General features: G+C 44.3%; 1 protein-coding gene across 4 annotated transcripts in view; it reads left to right on the top strand.

Moving 5' to 3' along the window:
* SPTLC3 (serine palmitoyltransferase long chain base subunit 3) overlaps window positions 1–18,049 on the top strand; it is a 168,677-nt gene that overhangs the window by 147,828 nt on the left and 2,800 nt on the right. For all 4 annotated transcript variants that reach the window (XM_053285430.1, XM_053285428.1, XM_053285429.1 and 1 more), the window contains exons 10-11: window positions 9,594–9,729; window positions 16,070–16,199. In XM_053285430.1, the coding sequence (XP_053141405.1) occupies window positions 9,594–9,729; window positions 16,070–16,199 (266 nt within the window). The remainder of the gene's footprint in view (window positions 1–9,593; window positions 9,730–16,069; window positions 16,200–18,049) is intronic.

The raw sequence follows: 18,049 nt of genomic DNA, 5'->3' as shown, positions 1-18,049 counted from the left end.
TATAAATCAAATGGAACACATTCCTGAGTCTCCATTGCTCCTTCCATCCAAAGGAAACTAAATCATGTAGCTCTGGCCCTGGAACTTCTCACCACTTGAAAGTGGGGAGCATGTAACAATATGCTAAAAAAAAAGGGTTTTTAAGCAGTTCATATATTAAGAGCATCTGTTCCTAAGAGCATCTGTTCCACCAGGCAACTCTGTTGTGGAGCAGGCATGGGGAAGTGGGCGTTGGGGTGTGTGTGTGTGGAGTGGCTGTGGTCCATAAGGATACCATCTCTCTTAGCAAGACTCCTGTGAGACATTTGACTTATATTAAATGTATACTTTTGAGGCTGGAAACTAGGGATAGATTGGGGATTCTGCTGGTGTACCATCTACCTCTCTGCCCAACTAACTCCTTAACTGAGCTGACAGAGCTGGTCGTGGAGTTGGTGTTAGAGTCTCCTAGACTTTTGGTGCTGGGGGACTTGTCTGGTGCGGCTCAGGAGTTCATAGCAGCCATGACAACTATGGGTCTATCCCAATTAGTTTCTGAACCAACTCATGTTGCCGGCCACACACTCAATTTGGTCTTTTGTTCGGATCAGGGAGGTGTTCCATGAGTGGGGCGGGGGGGGCGGGGTCCGGTGGTTTCCCCATTGTCATGGATGGACTACTACCTGGTTAAGGTTGGTCTCACAGCCACAATCCACCCCTGCAGGGGTGCTGGACCTATTAGGATGGTCCGTCCGAAAAGGCTGCTGGACCCAGTAGGATTTCAAAAGGCCTTGGAGGGTTTCGAAGTTGGTGCAGCCAATGAATCTGTCGATGCCCTGGTGGGAACCTAGAATAGGGAACTCACCAAGGCAGCAGACATGATTGCTCCTAAGCGTCCCTTCCGACCTGCTTCAAAAATGGCCCCTTGGTATACTGAGGAGTTGCGGGGGCTGAAGCAGCGGGGTAGGCAACTGGAACGCAAGTGGTGGAGAACCCAGCTCAAATCTGACAGGATGCAGCATAGGAACCATTTGAAGGCTGTAGTGGTGCGTGTAGGTGGTAGCGATGCATGCAGCAAAAAAGAGATTTTGGTCTGCGCGCATTGCATCCACAGGTTTGTGTTCAGCAGAGCTATCCTGGGTTGTGAGGAGTTTAATTTCTGCTCCTTCTGCTTTAAACCAGTCTCCAGAAACATTCTGCTGTGACGCTTTTAATGGGTTCTTTGCAGACAAAATCTCCTGTATTCAGGCCAACTTGGACTCCACTACTTTTGCGGGGTCTATGAAGGAGGTTTTCAGTAATCCTTCTTGCAGTATTAGATTGGATCAGTTTCAATCTGTGATTCCTGAGGATGTGGACAAGTTGCTTGGGGCGATGCGGCCTACCGCTTGTTCTCTGGATTCTTGCCCGAATTGGCTGCTTCTATCTAGCTGGGAGATTGTTGCAGGTGGCCTAGTTAATATCATAAATGCATCGCTGAGGGAGGGGAAGGGTGCCTCCTTGTTTGAAGGGGGCAATGGTTATACCACTTCTTAAGAAGCCTTCCCTGGACCCCCTAGCGATGGATAGCCATAGGCTGGTCTCCAATCTCCAGGCAGTTTCAGAGGAAAGTGATTATCTAGACCTATTTCAAACTGGTTTTAGAGCTGGCTATGGGGTTTAGGCAGCCTTGGTCAGCCTGATGGATGACCTCTACTGGAGAATCGACAGAGGGAGTGTGATTCTGGTGGTTCTTTTGGATCTCTCAGCGGCGTTGGTTACCATCAAGTATGATATCCTTCTGGATTGCCTGGGGGAGTTGGGGATAGAGGGCACTGCTTTGCAGTGGTTCCACTCCTATCTCTTGGGTAGATTCCAGATGGTGGATCTTGGTGACAGTTGCTCCTCAAAATGGGAACTGTTATATGGAGTCCCTCAAGACTCCATTCTGTCACCAATGCTTTTTAATATCTATATTAAACCGCTGGGTGAGGTCATCAGGAGATTTGGTGCTGGGTGTTATCATTATGCTGATGACACCCAAATCTACTTCCCTTTCATCTTCCTCATCAGAAAATGGCATTCATTCCCTAAATGCCTGCCTATGGGCAGTAATGGGCTGGATAAGGGATAACAAATTGAAACTGACTCTAAGCAAGACAGAGGTGCTCATTGTGAGGGCTCAGAATCTGAGGAATGAGTTAGATCTTCCTGCACTGGATGGGGTTGCTGTCCCCCAGAAGGAGCAGGTGCGCAGCTTGGGAGTCCTCCTGGACCCAGGCCTCACCCTGGTATCTCAGGTGGAGGCTATGGCCAGGAGTGCTTTCTATCAACTTCAGCTGATTTGACAGCTGTATCCATTCCTTGAAGAAGATGACCTCAAAACAGTAGTGTATCAGCTGGTAACCAGGCTTGACTATTGCAATGTGCTCTATGTGTGGCTGCCTTTGTACATAGTTCAGAAAGTTCAGTTAGTTAAAATGAGGCAGCCAGATTGGTCTCTGGGGCAACCCAGAGAGACCATATTATGCCTGTTTTGAAACAGTTGCACTGGCTGCCGATATATTTCCGGGTGCTGGTTATTACCTTTAAAGCCCTGAACGGCTTAGGTCCAAGTTATCTTAGCGTCTTCTTCTGTACAATCCCCACCGCACGTTAAGGTCATTTGAGGAGGTCTGTCTTCAGTTACCACCAACATGTCTGCTGGCAACTCAGAGGCAGGCCTTCTCTATAGCTGCTCTTGGGCTGTGGAATGCACTCCCTGCAGAAATTCATAATTTGAGTTCATTATTGGAGAGCCCTTAAGACCTGTCTGTTTGACCTGGCCTTCCAGGGTTTTTAAACTGTTTTTAAACCGTAAAGTGTTGGCCTGGTTTTCCAAGGTTTTCAAAATTGTTTTAATAATGGTCTTATGTTCTTACAGTTTTAGATTTTAATAGTTAATTGATTTTAACTTTGTGTAAATCGCCCTGAACCATTTTGGAAGGGCAGTATAGAAAATAAATTACTTACTTACTTACTTACTTACTTACTTATACCTCATAATGATCAGCCATCTTGGTAGTGATCACTTGTGATCTGAAAAATTCTCCCTCCCTAATGAAATGTCAGCCCCGAGGCATGCTTCAAAGGCAAATCTTCTCAGAGAATCTGTGCATCTTCATCCTAGCATAAATACCTAGAACAAGATTGCATTCTAGGCAGAAGGAAGCTGATTTGATATAGTGGTATCAAACTATTTCCTGCAGTAAGGCTCACTTTCACCTCTTCCTGTACTTTTTATCATTATAGAACTACTTTTTCTTGGGCTCTTCTGTATTCCCTAATGAACTCTAAAGACAGTCGTCATAGGGTTTTTGTTGGGGCTTGGATGATTTTGATCCCCTTGTTGTTATGGATTCATGGCCATTGTGCCCATCATAGCTCGTTCACAAAGCGGAGCTAGAGAACTACAAGGAGAGCACAGACCACACAAAGGCCACATTCGCACATAACACGAAACTGAAGGTGAAGGGACCTCCAGTTTCAGAAACTGTACATCTGAATGCAGGCAATCGCAGTTTCGGTTTTTGGGGTGTTTTTTTTAATGGGCCCACAGTTTCCCTCACCTGTGTTTTGTACCTTCAGTTTGTTGTAAGGTCCATCCACTGTACCTCCAGTTCCGCGGTGCCAGTGATATGTCCCAACACTGGCACCACACTCTCCCTCTTCTGCAACTGGAGTTGGGGGAGGAATTTCCTCCCTCACTCCAGCTGCTATTGGCTGCCGGGGCTGTCCTTCAGTAAAGAAGGGAACCCCGGCAGCCAGTTCCCCCTCCTTTCTGCAGTAGCAAGACTGCAGAGAGCGAGCTTTCCTAAACATCCAAATTTGGGAGGGGGTGGAACCACGGGTCCATTGGGCCCATGGTTCCACGTTATGTCCAAAGGTTGCCACTGTGTTGCAGAAATCCCTACATACAGTGGAGTATTGCATTCTCCACATCTGTTTGGGGTTTTAAATGCTAGGCTGACAGCACAGGCAGCCCCAATATGGACAAGTATTGGGGAGCGAAGTCTAAAAGCTACTAGAAGACTTGAGGTCTTCTCTGGGGGAGTACCCACTGGCAAGATTCAGCAAAGTCACTTGAATGGGAAGGAATATATTAAAGAATTGCCATTTATCCCCTCCCTGCGGTTTTCCTGGTTTGCTTTCAGGCTAGGTCCAGACACCTGAATTAAAGTCCCAGAATTGCTCTTTCATGTGTCTGACTCAAAGTGGATATATTGCCACACAACTTACTTGAAATTTCTCAAACCAAGGCACCCAGATTACTGGAAAGGTAATGGAAACTCAAGAGAGTAGCAAGGTAGTGAAGATGGACCCCCGACCCCCTGCCTTCTTCAGAGAGGCATGAGGGTTAGAGCAAAGAACATGCTGTCACCCAGTTGGTGGGCCTCTCGCCCTCAGGGGCCCTGGGACAGTTCCCCGGGCCTTGTTCAGTTGTGGTTATGCCCCTGCAGGGACTCACCCTTGCATCTTAATGGGCCAAAGTCAGAACATAACTTTCTCATAACTGGAGACTCCAGCACTTAGCAGGTCCAGCAACACATCCGTCAGAATCCTGAGCAGTCAGAGTTCTGTTCCCTCTTTTGTGAACGTGAGTCAACTTTGACAGAGTTCTGATAGCTGCCAGGAACATGGGTTTGTGCTTGCAAAATGGAAGTTTATCTTAATAATATTCAGTCTGTCTGTCTAAATTTTCTTGTGTTTCATTAATCATCAGCTCTCTTACCTAAAACCTCTCCTAGTAGAAAGCAGGATTTCAAATGTTAGCTCTTTGATTACCTGGTAGGTAATATTTTAAGCAAATATCATCATTATCTCTGATTTCATTCATTAAAATGAAATGGTACCACGCTCAATATTAAGGGTACAGAGAAATTTACTAAGCCTCTGAAGTTTCCTGTAAGCTATTATTTCCCCTGCTGTTCTTCCTGGTTCTTTTGAAATCTGTTATACAAAAGTAATATATTTTTGGAAATACCCACAGTCTATTGTTTTTATTAGCAACTGAAAAGCTTTGTAGTAAAATGCTTTTTTGGTTTTTTGTTACTCGGGTGCAGCTGTTTTAGTTTTAGCACCACTGAAGAGATGGTGGAGCTGTTTGTGGTCCCTCTAACTCAGGGCCTTTGTCAATGGAAACTGAAAGGCAAGCCCAAAGGATCACAGGCTCCCTGTGTGAGCAGATCAGTGTGTAAAAGACGACTGCTGGTTATTTGGTTCTCTTTCCATTCATTTATCAAGGTGCTGATCACTCTCAATGAAATATAATTTCCTAAGTGAAAGTTTCCAACTGGAAATGAGAGAGAGGAAGAGAGAGTGTGTGTAGAGCTCCCTGATAGCCTTATAAACACTTCTTAAGGTGTGAAGTGTTTATACTAGGCCAATTTAGTCACATAAACAGCCCTTTTAGAAAAGTCAGTATTTCCCTCCATACTGGGGGCAGGAGCACTGAGGCTAATAGAAACCTGCCTAAAGCAAACTAGTTAACCATGCTACTGTTCACCACTCCCTTTCTATGAGGCTGTTCTCATGCGCAGCCTAACCCAGGCTAGGGAAGCCCAGCCTGGGTTAGGCTGCACATGAGGACTGCCAGGATCGGGCCCGATCCTGGCAGGGCAGAACCGCCTAGTCCGGCTTTGTAGCCCAGCCTTTAGCATGGGCTGAGGGCACAAGCGCTCCCTTAACCCACGCTCTGCGGTCGTGTGAGCAGCCTGTGAGGTCCCCAAGACGGGCACTGTAGGAATGCAATACTCCATGGCATGTAGGGTTTTCTGCAACACAGTGGCCTCCTTTTGGATGTCACATGGAGCCAGGGGTCCAGGGGACCCGCAGTTCCACCATCCTTCTCCCCCACCTGAATTTGGACATTCAGGCAAGTTCCCTCTCTGCAGTCCCGCTGACTGCAGAAAGGAGGGGAAGCTGGCTGCTGGGGCTTCCATCTTTGATGGACAGCTGCCTCCTTCTCCTAGGGGAATCCCCCAATGCTCCACAGAGAGGACAGAAATAAAATTATTTTTATTGTCTTTTATTGTATGTTTTAACTTTTGTAAACCACCTTGGGGTTGTCTTTTAACAAAAGGCGGTATATAAAAGCAACAATAAATATATAAGCACTAGGGACAAAAACTATTTTTTATAAATTCCAGTTTTGTGCCAGCACAGCACAAAAGATAGATAGATAGATAGATAGATAGATAGATACTTTATTTACGGCCAATGGCCAAAACAAAACAACAAGCACAAAAGAATTTCTTGAGAAATCAAGAGCTGAAATGCCTCGATTCTCAAACTAAAGTAGTTGAGGAGAAGAACCTGGGGATTATGGTAATTACTGACTTTTTTTTTAATACAGGGAAATGCAAAATAGCCTGACTTGAAGTGATGTCTAAGAGGAGCGCTAATTACAAAGGACTCCAGACACACTGTAAAATAATAATAATTCTCTGTGGGGTGGAGCAGGATGTGCTGTGGATAACCTCTCTGGAAAGAGTGAAATACTGTAATGACGATTGTGATGGTGGCCTCCTTAAAGCGAAATATGGTGGTTCACTCAGGCTGTTAAAAAGATGAGACGCCACAAGATCTGCTACATTGTGATGTACAAAGTCAGCCTGCAAGCTTTTGCAAACATGTGCTTTGTGTCTGTCTCTTACTAGCGAACATTAGACGTAATCCAGCTAAAACTCCCTTGACTATTGGAAGATTAAGGAGATGGCAAGGTGGTTGCATCATCGGTAGAGGCAAAACTCTACTGTCCAAATGTAAAGAGTAGGATCTATTTTGAGCTGAATGGCATAAATTTTGTTCCTTCTGTCACCTTCTGTTTACCTACATTCTAGAATGGGGGGTGGCTTGTGAAATCAACATTGCATGCAGTGGGAAAGCTAGTTGTAGCAAGGTTTGGGTTGGCAACTTTCTGCTTTAGGGCACATTGTTTAACATTTTATTTTATTTTATTTTATTTTATTATTGAATTTCTATACTGCCTGATATAGAAATCTCTAGGCAGTATACAAAGTAACAAATTATATTTGTTAATTAATTATTAACAAATTAAATTAATTTGTTAAATTAATACACCATAAATTATTATGGTGTAGTGGTTAGAGTGCTGGGGAGACCCGAGTTCAAATCCCCATTCAGTCATGATACTTGCTGGGTGACTCTGGGCCAGTCACTTTTCTCTCAGCCTAACCTACTTCACCGGGTTGTTGTGAGGAGAAACTTAAGTATGTAGTACACTGCGCTGGGCTCCTTGGAGGAAGAGCGGGATATGAAATTTAATTAATTAATTAATTAATTAATTAATTAATTAATTAATATTCTGGGGTGGGGAGCTTGTTTTATGTTGATAATTGGGGGGTGGGGGCTATGTTTTATGTCGGACTAATTAACAAAGGCCTTTCTACAAAATAATCACAAATAAAGCTTGCAGCACAGAGAGAGTTTTCTATAGATTCTGTAGGACCAAGTACATCTAACAGCCCCAGCCATGTGTTCTGACACCCAAATGCTGCATTGCCAAGGACTATGCACTCTAAACTGAAGCATAAGGCCCAACTAATCTAGTTCCGAGGTGACTATATTTTCAGCAGTCCCCCCACCATGACGTGTTACAGTGCGAGGATGTGTGTGCTTTACTGCTGAAGCAGACTTCCAGCCTTCTTTTATTACATCCTATAAGCCCTACAGATCCCAGAATGGTAGTGGAAAGCACAGACCATGTTCCCACAATATCTGCGCTCCTAGACACAGTGTGAATCTCTGGAGGCCGGGATGATGGATCCAGGTCTCCATTTATCCCACAATGCACCGCACAATGAGCACTGAGGGATACCCCCATGGAATTGGCACTCTAGGCTCCCATCTCTCTTTCCACTCGGGCTGCGTGCACCCTTATCCTCAGTAAAAGGCTGCTCGGCACCACAGCAGCACTAGGCTCTGCCTTGATCCTGGTGCCGCACACAAGCAGCCTAACCAGGGCTTGGCTGCCCTAGCTTGGGTTATGTTTCTCATGAGTACAGCTTTTGAGAGTGGCTGGCTTGCCCAAGGCCATCTTGCCACCACTGTTTCACAGTTTAGGATTTGACTCCATCTCCTCAACACAAAACTTTGATCCCCTATATTGTTCCGGTTTTATGGCATAGCCATGTGTCTTTGGCATGTATTCCATCAATTCCCTATTTGCATCTGTGCAAGCAGTGCAGAAATGCAACATCAGAACCAGCCCATAGATGACACATTTTTAACTCTACAGCGTTAAATATACAGCGTATACGTTAATATACAGCGTATATTGAACTGGGTAAAATGTAGCTCACCTTTGCCCAAACACTTCTCTAGGATTACAAAATGATAGTATTATAATGAAACCTTAACTGTTGACCTCGGGGCCTCTTCTTGGTTTACACAAATAAGTATTCAAACTTGTAATCTTGATTTGCTAAGGAGTTTCAGGCATGGAGAATGAGAACGTGTGTGTACTTAATACAGAAATTAGTTTTGAATATCCAGATATTTAGAGACATCTATTGAGGCTGTTCTCATATGCACCCTAATCCAGGCTAGGGAAGCCCAGCCTGAGCTAGGCTGCGCATGAGAACTGTCAGGATCGGGTCCAATCCCCAGCAGGGCAGTGCCACCTAGTGGTTTTATGTGTCAGAATAACACAAAATGGCATAACTGGGTTGTTTTGAGCTGGACAGAACATGATAATGTACTCCATTGCGAAATCTGTTTACTGCAGTAGCTGGAGTGTGGATTTTGGCCAGGGAAGTCTGGGTCCAAATCCCCACTTGGCCGTGAAGCTCACTGGATGACCTTAGGCTGAGTGTGAGAGAGAAGGGGCACAGGGTTGCTGTAAAGATAAAGGCAGAAGGAAAGAAGCAGGTGTCCTACCCTGAGCTAGCTCCTGGGAGGAAGGGTGGGGCATGCATGCAAATGAGAAATGTTCCTATCCACACATGTCAAGTAGTGTGTTTCTACTGTGCCCTTTTTTAACATAACTGAGAAGCCTTGAGAAGAGAAGAGGGGCGTGTGGGCCAAACGGACATGATGTCCTCCTGCTCACATGCAAAGAGGGATTTATGTATGTATCTGTCTGTCTGTCTTTAACAATGTAAAGGGTGTGGGGGGACAGGAGCACTGAAACGTCTCTTCCCCCACACTTTACCCCTCCCCACAGTCAGTTATTCTCTTTCAGACTCTGATACCACGAGTGAGTCATCTGGGATAGAGAAAAGGGCCTGAATCAGTGGACTGAGGGAAGAGTCCGTGCCCTTTGTCTTGTGTCTTTTTATTTTACTGTTAAAAGGTCCCACCCCCCACTTTGTATGTGCATGGAAAGAAGCATAGGCCTGCTCCTGTCACATCTAATCTGGCCCTAGCACTGACCTTTGACCTCCTTGTGATTTTGTTTGTCAGGAATGCTTCTGCAGAATTGCATTAACATGACATAGGTTTGTGTGTGTATTTGCTCTTGAAGTAAATAAATATTTTACATACAGTTCAGTCTGCAGTCTAAACTCCTAGGTCACGGTTTTTGACCTGAGATGTATGTTCTGCACTCACTGATGTCATGGTTCTTATTTCAGGGCGTCAGCGAGTCCATCAGCTAGCAGAAAATACAAATTACTTCAGACGGAGACTGCATGAACTAGGCTTCATTATTTATGGCAATGAGGATTCCCCCGTTGTCCCTCTGCTCCTCTATGTACCTGGCAAAATTGGGTAAGCTTACTCTTGCTGTCTCAGGTGGCTAGGCAACGTTTTCAGGATGTTACCTGCAAATGCTACCGGTTTTTATTTCAAAAATAGCTTTTAACAATGTATTCTTCTAAAAAAAATGTGTGTCTTAGTTTGTCAATTGCTTTATTGAGCTCGAGTGGTTCTAAAAGACTTCTGCCAAATGATAGCTACTAACTAAGCAAGACATGCCTTTTTAAAGTGGTGATTCTCTTTATATTTAGCAGGGTGAGAGCAACCGGCCCTATGCATCCCCAGCACAGCATTCCTCCAGTGGCTGTTGCTGGTGTCTGTCTTACGTTTCTTTTCTAGATCATGAGCCCTTTGGAGACAGGGAGCCATTTTATTTATTTAGATCTGTGTAAACCACTTTGGGAACCTGTGTTGAAAAGCAGTATATAAATATTTGTCATATTCATACTAACGTTTCCTGAAAGGCAGCTGGCTCTGCTCCTAGTGAAATACTCGTTGGGACTTATTGCGGCTGTAGGCTGGCACAAGTCTGAGAGATGCAGAGATTGTTTACTCTTGTTTTTGTGAGCCACCCAGCAAACAACTGGTTATAGGGTAGCCATATAAATACAGTTGTTGGGAAAGAAGAGTTTCAGTGGGACTTAACCTCAGGTAAGTGTGCATAGGATTGCAGCCATAGTCTTGTGTGACTCATTTGGTGCACGACTCTTCACTTCTCTTGCCAAACATCTCTGAAGACAAACATCTGGAATATTGGCCTTCAGCTGCGGAGTTGCACCTTGAGCTGAATTCCAGTAGTACCACTACCATTTTTCTTTGTAAAATTGGTTCTTTTTATTGATTGGTTGGTTGATAAGGAGAGAGGTGGAGAAAGGGGAAGGTGAGAAATGTGAACACAGAAAGGAAGGGTGGCCCAAGGCGCAAAGGTGGATAGAGTTCTGTTACTATTTAATCATTGCATAGAAAATTCAGCAGGCACAATTCTGCCTGACAAGATGGCTGACATCGTGTGTGTGTGTGTGTGTGTGTGTGTGTGTGTGTGTGTGTGTGTGTGTGTAAGGATGCTTTATGGGATGTGCCAGGAGCCCCCACAGAACACCCCCAGTGTATCTGCCCCAATCCCCCCCCCCTTTTTGTGTGTCTGAGCACCAGAGAAAGAGAAGAGGGAGAGATTGATATGTACAGTAAAACAATTGAAAAGTGAGCCCTGTGTTATAACTTTGAGTTAAAACTGAGTTAAATTTCTCAGATTGCTGAGCAGCTACTCCAGCCTGAAAACACTGAGTTAAGAATTACCAAGTGTGGAGATAATCACAAAACGTATAAAGAGTATGGTGCTCTCTCAGAAGCTATTAATGTTTGAAGATGACCATCAGTAAATACCTAATTTTTCTCTCTCTGAAAGGTCTCTGCAGCTGCCCCATCTAGAATCTTCAGACTGCTTCTTAAACTTGCATGAGTTTTAAAAGTGTTCTGGGAATTTGACATAGGAACTTTTTCAAAGGAAACTTTTTGGAGGGAGGTGGAAAAGGACTATTCCACACACATCAGCCATCGTTTCCCTGTAAACAGTTTTTGTGCCAAATTTATGTCAATTGGCATTGATATTCTGAGATAATACATTATAGGTCTTGGTCAGCTGAGGTAACTAGAACATTCAGATCATTGAAGGGCTCCCAATGTTGTTGCAAGTGACATCACGGTGCCCGGAGAACACACAGTCCCTTCTAATGATTGATGTGTTTGAAGGCAAAGTTCACACATTTTGTTCTTTGCATCTATTATTAAAAGCATCCCATGCCCCAGTTGTCTCCCACTAATTCTATAGGCAGGCTTCGACGACCACCAGGAAGTATGGAGGGAACCAACGGTTCCTGGGGAGTGCATGCCATAAGCTGCGTGCATTTAGTGTTATTTGAACTTTCCAAGGTTGGGTTCCTTCTGCCACCCAACATTCGTAACTGATTTGAAGATGGCCAAAGAACACCCATTGGCAGGTTCAGATGACTGCCAGCTCACACTGGGAGTGTGCACTTTCCTCTGACTTACTTTCTGGCAGGCGTCTGAATCTGCCCTGAGTCTAGATCTACTACTATCCGTACTACTACGGATATTAAACTGATTTAAATTTGCTCTTCAAGCAAAGTTCTCAAAGTTCTTTTTTTACATAGAAAAATAAATAATACATAAATAAGATGGCCCCCTGTCCCCAAAGGGCTCACAATCTAAGAAGAAACATAAGACAGATAACAGCCACAGCCACTGGAGGGATGCTGTGCTGGGGTTGGCTGGGTCACTTGCTCTGCCCCTGCTATATATGAGAATCACCACGTTAAAATGTGTCTCTTTGCTCAGTTAGCAGATCTATTTGCTGACCATTTTTTCTGTCACTTTGCTTGTCTTTGGTCAACTCCAAAATGTTTCTGCTATAATTTTCCTTCCCTGCACTCCCCCAATTACTCTACAGAAGTTTCTTCTCTCTTGTCACATCTGATTTCTATTCTTAATAGACCCCTGGCTCTTCTCTCATCACGACATATACCTTTCATTCTCCTAGTATTTCTCCCAAGGATACTCATTGTTAGTTCCTTTATTTTCAGTTCTGGCATGAGGCCTTTTTTGGTTGCCTCTTGTGTAAATCTTGAACTGCCCTCTCTTCAACTAAGCTGCCTCCCTCTCTTCTAAGTATTTCCACAAAAACTATGAAGCCACTGTAACCTAGTCCTTGTGACAGATATCTCATGGCCTATTTACTAAGCCCTGTTCTCTTTTCTTCGGTCATATTCACCCATTCATATGGTTCAGATACATTAGCCAGGGAACTAGCATAGACCCTGTTAATTATATGTTCAGTAGCAAACCTGGGTGTCTGCTGATAATGTATGAAACAGCCCTACATAGCACTGCTGGATCAGGCCCAAGAACTGAACACAGTACTCCTAATATGGCTACACCATAGATTTGTATAAGGGCATTATGATATTAGCAGTTTTATTTTCAATCCCCTTCCTAATTATTCCAAGCATGGAATTGGCCTTTTTCACAGCTTTTGCACATCGAGTCGACACTTTCAACAAGTTGTCCAACATGGCCCCAAGATCCCTCTCCTGGTCAGTCACTGACAGCTCAGACCCCAACAGCTATATGTGAAGTTGGTGGGTCCCCCAATATGCATCACTTTATTAGACCTCAGTCATGTCGCCCTTCAGTCATCTTTTTTCTAAACTAAACTAAAAGGCCCCAGGTGTTGTAGCCTTGCTAACACCTTGCTAACATTGAACCGCATCTGCCTTTTTGTTGCCCACTCCCCCAGTTTGCAGAGATCCTTTTGGAGCTCCTCACAATCTGTTTCGAATTTCACTACCCTAAATAGTTTGGTGTCATCTGCAAATTTGGCCACCTTGCTGCTTATCCCCACTTCTAGATCATTTATGTAAGTTTAAAAGCACTGATCCCAGTTCCCCACTTCTTACTTCCCTCCATTTAGAGAACTGTCCATTTATACCTACCCACTGTTTCCCATCCTTCTACCAGTTACTAATCCAAACATGAGCCTGGCCCCTTATCTCATGACTGCTAAGTTTTCTCAAGAGTCTTTGATGAGGAACTTGGTTGAAAGATTTTGGGAAGTCCAAGTGTACAATGTCAACTGGTTCACCTTTATCCACTCATCTGTTTCTCAAAGAACTCCAAAGGGTTGATGAGGCAAGATTTACCTTTGCAGAAGCCATGCTGGTTCTTCTTCAGCAGAGCCTGTTCTTCTAAATGCTTAACAATTTTATCTTTGAGAATGCTTTCTATCAATTTGTCCAGCACAGACATTAAGCTGACTGGCCTGTAATTTCCCAGATCTCCCCTGAATCCCTTTTTGAAAATTGGTGTTACATTGGCTACTTAGCAGTGCTCTGGTACAGAGCCTGGTTGTAGGGATAAGTTTCATATTTAAGGACTCTCGGGTGGAAGCCTTCTGTCCCTGTTAATTTGTTAATTTTTAATTTTTTCAGACAGTTTAGAACATCATCTCTCATAACCTGTCTGACTCAGTTCTTTAACCTCTGTCTCTGAGAAGCTTGGTTCAGACACAGGTGTACTCTCAGTATCCTCTACTGTGAAAACAGATGCAAGGAACTCATTTAGCTTCTTTGCAATCTCCATATTCGCCTTAACCTTTCACTTCCTCATCATCTGACAGACCAACCACCTCCCTGGCAGGTTTCCTGCATCTGGTGTTTTTTCTAATGTTCTGATGATGGGGAATAAGTTTTTTGTTATTCCCCTTGATGTTTTTAGCTAAATGTTCCTCAGACTCACATCCCTTACTGTCTTCTTGCATTTCTTTTGGCAGAGTTTGTGTTCTTTTCTGTTCTCTTCATTTGGGCAGACCTTCCAATTTCTGAGGGAACTCATCTTCCCTTTTACAGCTTCCTTGACTTTGCTCATTAGCCATGTTGGTGGCATTCTTCTGGACTTGGTGGTACCTTTTCTCCTTTTAGGTATACATTCTAACTGGGCTTCTATTATTGTAGTTTAAAATAAATTCCATGCATCCTGGAGCGAAGTGACTCCTGATTTTCCCCTTCATCGAACTCATATTAAAGAAGGTAGTCTGTGTTAGACTTCTTTGGCAATTATTTCCTTGCATATATGCTGAATTTAATCACACTATGGTCACTGTTCCCTAAAATTTCCATAATACTGACATCTCGCACCATACACCGCTCAGGATTAAGTCCAAGGTCGTCTCCTCTTCTGGTTGGTTCCATGACCAGCTCTTCTAGAGCACAGTCATTCATCATATCTAGAAATGTAGCGTCTTTGTCATTACCTTCTCCATTGCCTTCTCCATTGCTGCCCCGAGGCTTTGGAACACACTTCCTGCTGAAATAAGAGCCTCCCCATCTCTTACCGCTTTTAAAAGGGCAGTCAAGACGCACTTGTTCACCCAGGCTTTTAATTAGATACTGTTTTAATTGTGTGTTAATTGTGTTTTAATAGTTTTAACTTTTAATTTTAATTGTTGAAATGTTTTAATCTTTTATTGGCTGTTTTTATTGTTTTGTAGAACTTGCATTTTGGGCGGTATAGAAATATATTAAATAAATAAATAGAATGCGAATTTGTCCAATCTATGTGTGTGTAATTGAAGTCACCCATTATTATAGCTCTGGCTCTCTTTGACGCCTCCCTAATTTCCTCCTGCAAATCCCAGTTGTGTTATGACCAGGAGGGTGATAGCAAGATCCTAGTAGCACATTTCCTTTCAGGCCTTATATTGTCACCCATAGAGGTTCTGTAGAGAACTCCAGTCTTCCTAGGTTTTTTTCGCTTGTGAGATTCTAACCCTTCTTTAACATACAATGCTATTCCACTCCCAATTCACATCTTACCTGTCCTTTCTATAGAGTCTATATCCATAAATTACAGTGTCCCACTGGTTCTCACTGCTCCACCATGTTTCCGTTATGCCCACTATACCTATGTTTTCATTAGCAACCAAGCACGGTTCCCTCTAAGGTACGTGTGTGTGTGCATGTGCACCAACCCCCAGGCCCCTGTGCAACAGTTTCTGGCAAGTGTGCAGTCTCTGCTGTGCCTGCCCCCGCTACCTAACTGCCTGGCACCCCATTTCCCCCTTAGATTAGTATTCTGGTTGCTAATCTCCCTGGCCACCACCTCTTATGTTGAGAGTAGGTTTCAAACTGAGGCAACCAGGCTCAACAGGAATGTGGCCCCTCCCACCAGGTGTGACTCACCTCAGCCCTAGCTGGCTCCTCTTGCTGGCTTTCTCCAGGCAAAGCAGAAACTAAAACTGAAAGCCACACAGCCACCAAAACAAGCCCTGGCAAAAAGCACCATCTCCCTAGAGTGTGAGCCCTTTGGGAACGGCCTATGTCACTTTCTCTGTGCTGCCCAAGCTTGGTATCCATCAGTGTTCCCTCTTAATTTTTTTCATTTGTGTTCAGAATGAGTTTTGTTCTGGTTGGCAGTACCAAGGCAGTGTGTGCACGCATGCATCCAGGATGGGGCCTTCCTGATTCAGCCTGAGCGGATCTAAAATTAACTGAGTGGACATTAGGAAAAAAAGGGTGTGCGCACGAATATGCGCACACCTTAGAAGGAACTCTGGTCTCGATGTAGGCTTGCAACTCAATGTTAATTGCCTTTTTCCTTAGTCATATTTATGTGTATGTATGCTGTGTACTTAAACAAAGCTGTAAGCCTTTTTACTTTTATGCCAGCAGCATTTTACTCATCGTGGCCATGTTATAAATGTATATGTGTAGTGAGGCTTCTCTCTCAAATACATTGCAGTTCACAGAAACTAATTTCTCCTCCTCCATTTGTTTCCCAGGGCTTTTTCAAGACTCATGTTAAAAAGAAATATCGGGGTGGTGGTGGTTGGCTTTCCAGCTACCCCAATCGCAGAAGCCAGAGCTCGGTTTTGTGTGTCAGCTTCTCACACGCGGGAAATGTTGGACACGGTAAGCACAGCACAGATGGCCTGGCCAAATGAACTGCACATGTTGTAGGGGCTGGAAGAAGCTTTGCCCCGTCTATTGCCTCAGACTTGCTTTACTGTCTGCTTGATCTTCACCGCTTCATTGTAGCAGCTATGATTTTAAAAGTGAATGCGTAGGTCACTGTTAGGCACTGCAACAGACACATTGCTGCTAGGCAAAGTTGTTCAAATGATATATTTTAGTGGGCCACCTTAGAAGAATTAGGATGTAAGTTTTTGAGATTCACAGAACACATTGGGTAAAATGGGAAGAGAGCCAACTTTCAGATGTACACATATATGTGGGGAGGGAGGGAATGATTAAAGGTGACCGATACGTATGTTGCAAATCTGGAAGATCTTTCATTGGTGCAAGTTGAGCTAGTGGCAAAAGCTATATTGCGAGTGGTTGGAGACATTTACAGAGCTGATTATGGATGCTCTGTGTCAGTTATGTCTCCAAGAAGTCCCCATTGAGATGAACATTAATTGCAGATCCAGCTTGCTATTTCAGCTTTTTTATTTTCTATTCTTGTGCCTTTACTATAGTGTTAACAGACTAACGGCACAGCCTTGGGTGTGATATGAATATATAATACATGAGAGAGAGTAAACTAGGGATGTGCATGAAACCGATTCGGAGGAGGGCCTCCGAACCACTTTGAAGAACCGGCAGTTCCACCAGTTCGAAGGCGGAGGGGGTACCACTTTAAGAGCGGGGGAGGGTGCACGTACCCCTCCCGCTGCTTTCCCCCCACCAGCGTCCTCTGTTAAGAAAGCTGATCGGGGCGGCAGCATATCTCGCCCCATTGCCCCTGTTCGCCAGATATGGCTGGAAGTCCCCAACGTCGGGGACTTCCGGCCATTTCCAGCCAGTGGGGTGGCAGGGAGGTACGCTGCCGCCCATATCAGCTTTCTTAACAAAAGACGCTGGCGGAGGGAAAGTGGTGGGAGGGGTAAGAGCACCCTCCGCTGCTCTTAAAGCGGCACCCCCGCCACCTTCGAACCGCTCTGCCATGGTTCCGTGCACATCCCTAGTGTAAGCACCTTTTAGTCAAAATCAAGGGGTTAAACTCTTGGCTAAATGAGATTTCCATCCCTGCTCAAACCAGCCCCACCCCAAGATTTAAAAAACAACAACCCATACATCAGAGGAATAGACTTCCAGTGGTGTACGTCATCCCCCCTCACACACCTTTCATGCATGGTTGCAGCTCTCTAGCATCAATTTGGGACTATGCTGGTTGCTGATTCTAACTTTGAAAACGGTGAGGACATTCACACAATGGAAAATGTGTTCTACCCAGGTTTGGGAGCTGGGTGTACTCCCAATTTTTGATTGTGTGGAAGCATGGTTAGAGGAAAACCTGGGTAGAAGTGATTGTGTGGAAGCAAGGTAGAAGAAAAAGCTACCCAGGTTTTCCTCTAACCTTGCTTCCACACAATCACTTCTACCTAGGTTTTCCTCTAACCTTGCTTCCACACAATCAAAAATTGGGAGTACACACAGCTCCCAAACCCAGGTAGAACACAGTTTTTGATTGTGTGAATGACCTCAGTGTGTGGGGGGGTGGAGGTGGAGAGAGAATGAGAATGAATCTGCAGAAGACACTCTCTCATTCAAATCTCTGGAATTGATTTGAGCAATCAGAGTTAGGGATTGGTTATGTATACAGACAAATGGCTCTGCCTGTGAAAGGATAGCTGCAAGGTTAAAGTCTTGGTCATCCTGCCCAGCCAGTTCTGTTGGGATGGGGAAAAACAAAACCCGTTTGGAATAATGTCTACAAGAGTATAGTCTTAAAACACAATGGGAATTTATATATTGCCTAC

The sequence above is a fragment of the Hemicordylus capensis genome, chromosome 1 (genome assembly GCF_027244095.1).
Source record: "Hemicordylus capensis ecotype Gifberg chromosome 1, rHemCap1.1.pri, whole genome shotgun sequence".
NCBI lineage: Eukaryota > Metazoa > Chordata > Lepidosauria > Squamata > Cordylidae > Hemicordylus > Hemicordylus capensis.
The sequence above is the reverse complement of the archived record's forward strand: the minus strand, read 5'-3'. Positions and strand labels throughout refer to the sequence as shown.